The 5,000-nt window shown below is 42.9% G+C and overlaps 1 protein-coding gene across 3 annotated transcripts in view; it reads left to right on the top strand.

Annotated features, from left to right (window-relative positions):
* pik3c2b (phosphatidylinositol-4-phosphate 3-kinase, catalytic subunit type 2 beta) overlaps positions 1-5,000 on the top strand; it is a 37,187-nt gene that overhangs the window by 15,686 nt on the left and 16,501 nt on the right. For all 3 annotated transcript variants that reach the window (XM_042406319.1, XM_042406318.1, XM_042406320.1), the window contains 5 exons: positions 918-1,098; positions 1,768-1,875; positions 2,622-2,714; positions 2,843-2,972; positions 3,903-4,039. In XM_042406319.1, coding sequence (XP_042262253.1) covers positions 918-1,098; positions 1,768-1,875; positions 2,622-2,714; positions 2,843-2,972; positions 3,903-4,039 — 649 coding nt within the window. The remainder of the gene's footprint in view (positions 1-917; positions 1,099-1,767; positions 1,876-2,621; positions 2,715-2,842; positions 2,973-3,902; positions 4,040-5,000) is intronic.

The raw sequence follows: 5,000 nt of genomic DNA, 5'->3' as shown, positions 1-5,000 counted from the left end.
GCAGTAAAAGTACATAAGTATTATGAGCTTGATGTAGTTAAAGTATTGCAGTAAAAGTACATAAGTACTATGAGCTTGATGTAGTTAAAGTATTGCAGTAAAAGTACATAAGTATTATGAGCTTGATGTAGTTAAAGTATTGCAGTAAAAGTACATAAGTACTATGAGCTTGATGTAGTTAAAGTATTGCAGTAAAAGTACATAAGTATTATGAGCTTGATGTAGTTAAAGTATTACAGTAAAAGTACATAAGTATTATGAGCTTGATGTAGTTAAAGTATTGCAGTAAAAGTACATAAGTATTATGAGCTTGATGTAGTTAAAGTATTGCAGTAAAAGTACATAAGTATTATGAGCTTGATGTAGTTAAAGTATTGCAGTAAAAGTACATAAGTATTATGAGCTTGATGTAGTTAAAGTATTGCAGTAAAAGTACATAAGTATTATGAGCTTGATGTAGTTAAAGTATTGCAGTAAAAGTACATAAGTATTATGAGCTTGATGTAGTTAAAGTATTGCAGTAAAAGTAGTGGTTTGGTCCCTCTGACTGATATATTATTATATATGACATCATTAGATTATTAATAGTGAAGCATCAGTGTTAGAGCAGCATGTTACTGTTGTAGCTGCTGGAGGTGGAGCTAGTTTACACTACTTTATATACAGTTAGCTAGTTTAGTCCAGTGGTTCCCAACCTAAGGGTCGGGCCCCTCCAAAGGGTCAGCAGATAAATCTGAGGGGTCGGGCTTTTGCACTTTACTTCCTGTTAAATGAAGTGTCTCGCTGTGAACGTTGATGTCGTTAGTGTCAAACTCTGATGTTGGAAATCTCCAGTTAATCATCAATACATGATGTCATACTGTGATGGATCCGCACTGCGGTTAAAGGGACACTTGTGTGTGGTTGCTGTGTGTCAGGCTGCTGAAGGACAACCTGCAGGACAGCCAGTTCAGCGCTCGCTATCAGCACCTGCTCGCCGCTCTGCTCTGCTGCGTCGGTCGAGGTCTCCGTGACGAGTTCGACCGTCAGTGCTGGCTCGTCTCCGTCCTCGCCAAGGTGGCGCAGAAAGTCCGAGACGCCACGCCGTCCAGCAGACAGGTGGGAGGGACACACCTGGACAGTTAACTCGTCAAATCAAACCAGGATTCATGGAAAACCTGGAAAACCTGGAAAACCATCATTTTAAATATCATATATATATAATATGAACTGGCCCAAATGCGTGGAGTTGATTATTGATTAGATTTGAAAGCTCTGATCATCTTTATAAACTGTGATGTCACTATGATCAGACTTATTGATCCCCCGGAGAAGTTTGCTCGTTACAGCAGTTCATCAAAAATAAAATCATTAACTGCATTAATGAAAAAATTATCTGATAAAAATATACAAACGTATTTGTGTTTGAACATTTAGAAGAATATTTCAGACAGTTCAGTGTCAGTCCAGCAGAGGGCAGCATCTGCTTCCATTTACCTCCCATGTTAATTAAACATTGATTAATAAATCAGACGTCACAGCAGTATAATAATAATAATAATAATAATAATGACTTTAATGTATACAGCAGTTTTCACAGCAGCTCAAACTGCTTTACATCAAATTATATTTCTGTTAAAAAATATTAATAACATTGAAACAAGTGAATAAAACATTTCATGTTTCATGTGCTCTTATTGTAGTAACATGAAGAGTCGTATGTAATAACTGCCGTGTGTGTGTGTGTGTGTGTGTGTGTGTGTGTGTGTGTGTGTGTGTGTGAGACAGTCTGTCCTCAGAGACGGTCTGGAGGAGATGAAGCAGTTCTTCTCTGTGAACAGCAGCTGTAGACTTCCTCTGAACCCGGCCCTGCTGGTCCGAGGAATCAACATCCAGGTAAGAACACACCTACACACATACACACACTTACACACACTCACACACCTACACACACCTACACACACACACACACACACACACACACACCTACACACACACACACACACACACCTATACACACACCTACACACACACACACACACACACACACCTACACACACAAACACACACACACACACACACACCTACACACACACACACACACACACCTATACACACACCTACACACACACACACACACACACACACACCTACACACACAAACACACACACACCTACACACACACACACACAGGGAGCTGATGATGTCACTGATGATGTCATGTGAGTCAGCGTGGGTTGGCTCACATGACTAAATCGATCTTTATCCTTTTTTTAAAAACTGTCCATCGTGGACTGTCGGACACGTTTGTTCAGATAAATAAATAATATTATAATAATAAAATAAACATCTGCTTTCTGCTTCTATGTGAGTCGTCATTTTTTTAAAATAATGACGTTTTATTTGCACAAACATAAAACTGCATAAAGTCCAGATAATACAGCATTTAAAACGATGTGAGAGGAGCCGGAGGCTGACGCAGCTGACCCCCCGACTGAAGGAGACAAACAAACAAACAAACAACAACAAAGAAACTAAGCCAACATAATTTAGAAACAACAAGAAGCCCACAAAATGTCCAGAAAGCAATCAGTGGACAACAGATAAATATGTGTAAGTTCTTCTTCTCTGTGATTTTTAGTCGTGCTCCTTCTTCAACTCCAACGCTGTTCCTCTCAAACTGTCCTTCCAAAACCTCGACCCTCTGGGAGACAACGTCAACGTCATCTTCAAGGTCAGATGTTTGTTTTTTCATCTCCAGCCTGAATCTGCACAGTCATGACGTGATGTTCAGTAGATGATGATGATGATGAAACACTGTTGACCTCTGACCTCTGGCTGACGTCTCTGTCTCCGTTCCAGTCGGGGGACGACCTGCGGCAGGACATGCTGACTCTGCAGATCATCCGCATCATGAACAAGATCTGGATCCAGGAGGGTCTGGACATGAGGATGGTCATCTTCAAATGTTTCTCCACCGGCAGAGGACGAGGTGAGGACAGAGGCCCCGCCCCCTGCTGCAGGAGAGATGACATCACGCTCACCTTTACCTCCAGCAGGGGGCGGGGCTTCTTTAAAGCAGTTTTACTCTGCTGATCGTTACATATTCTAACTTATCATTTTAATTACAGGTCATTGATATTCATAACAGAGCCTCGCAGATGCTGATACACACAAATATTTGATTGTAAAAGACCTGATAATAACAAATCAGCTGTTACTGACGTCTTTATCATAAACAAACCTTATCTCAAACCTGCAGTAACTATAATAAAGATGATCTGTCCTCTGGTCTTCATCAGAAACAACCAGTGAACTCAACTCTGACTCATCATCAGCTTTCAGTTGATATGTTGAACTTGTTAGCAAACAGTTGTTTATTTCCACATCCAGCAGTTACGGAGCAACATTATCGTTCATGTGGAGTCAAGTTTCTGTCCAATATTCACTCTCCTTTAGCTGTTTTTACTCTCTACCAACTCCTTTATCTGCTAAATGCTCCACTATGTTCACCAGCTAGTCTACAGCTGACTGTGAGCAGGTCGTGTTCAGCAGCTTTTTACAGCTTTTTCTCTGAAAACGCTGCTATGAGACGCTGAGACTGAACCAGAACAGTGAAGTTCTGATAAATAAAATGTGTTAGTCGTCTCTCGATGCGGTCCCTACCCTGTCTGATGGTTCCTGAAGACATAAATCTTCAATCACACCTCAAGAATACAGAATATAGTTTTATGTTTAGTATATATGGTTTTAAATCGGGTATACCGGGATCCAAAGCGCCGTAGTTTTTAGCGAACTAACAGGAGGAAATAGTGACTTTGTTGGGGACTATATGCAGCGGCGGATGATTCCACATTTGGCTCCGCAGGACGTTGTGTGTAGGATGATGATTGACAGGTGTGTTGTTGTCACCTGTTCTCAGGTATGGTGGAGATGATTCCACAGGCCGACACTCTGAGGAAGATCCAGGTGGAGCACGGAGTCACCGGCTCCTTCAAAGACCGACCGCTGGCTGACTGGCTGCAGAAACACAACCCCACTGACGAGCAGTACGACAAGGTACACACACCTGTACACACACCAACACACCTGTACACACACCTATACACCTACACACACCTACACACCTACACACACCTGTACACACACCTACACACCTGTACACACACCTACACACCTACACACCTACACACCTGTACACACACCTACACACACCTACACACCTGTACACACACCTACACACCTGTACACACACCTACACACCTACACACACCTGTACACACCTGTACACACACCTACACACCTGTACACACACCTGTACACACCTGTACACACACCTACACACCTGTACACACACCTACACACCTACACACACCTACACACCTACACACCTGTACACACACCTATACACCTACACACACCTACACACACCTACACACCTACACACCTGTACACACACCTGTACACACACCTATACACCTGTACACACCTGTACACACCTGTACACACCTGTACACACACCTACACACCTGTACACACACCTATACACCTACACACACCTGTACACACCTGTACACACACCTACACACCTACACACACCTACACACCTGTACACACACCTACACACACCTGTACACACACCTACACACCTGTACACACACCTACACACCTGTAAACACACCTACACACACCTACACACACCTGTACACACACCTACACACACCTACACACCTGTACACACACCTACACACACCTGTACACACACCTACACACCTGTACACACACCTACACACCTGTACACACACCTACACACACCTACACACCTGTACACACACCTACACACACCTGTACACACACCTGTACACACCTACACACACCTACACACCTGTACACACACCTACACACCTGTACACACACCTACACACACCTACACACCTACACACACCTGTACACACACCTACACACACCTGTACACACACCTACACACACCTACACACCTACACACACCTGTACACACACC

This window comes from Thunnus maccoyii, chromosome 3, assembly GCF_910596095.1.
Source record: "Thunnus maccoyii chromosome 3, fThuMac1.1, whole genome shotgun sequence".
NCBI lineage: Eukaryota > Metazoa > Chordata > Actinopteri > Scombriformes > Scombridae > Thunnus > Thunnus maccoyii.
Note: the sequence above shows the minus strand (reverse complement) of the source record. Positions and strands in the feature narration are given on the sequence as shown.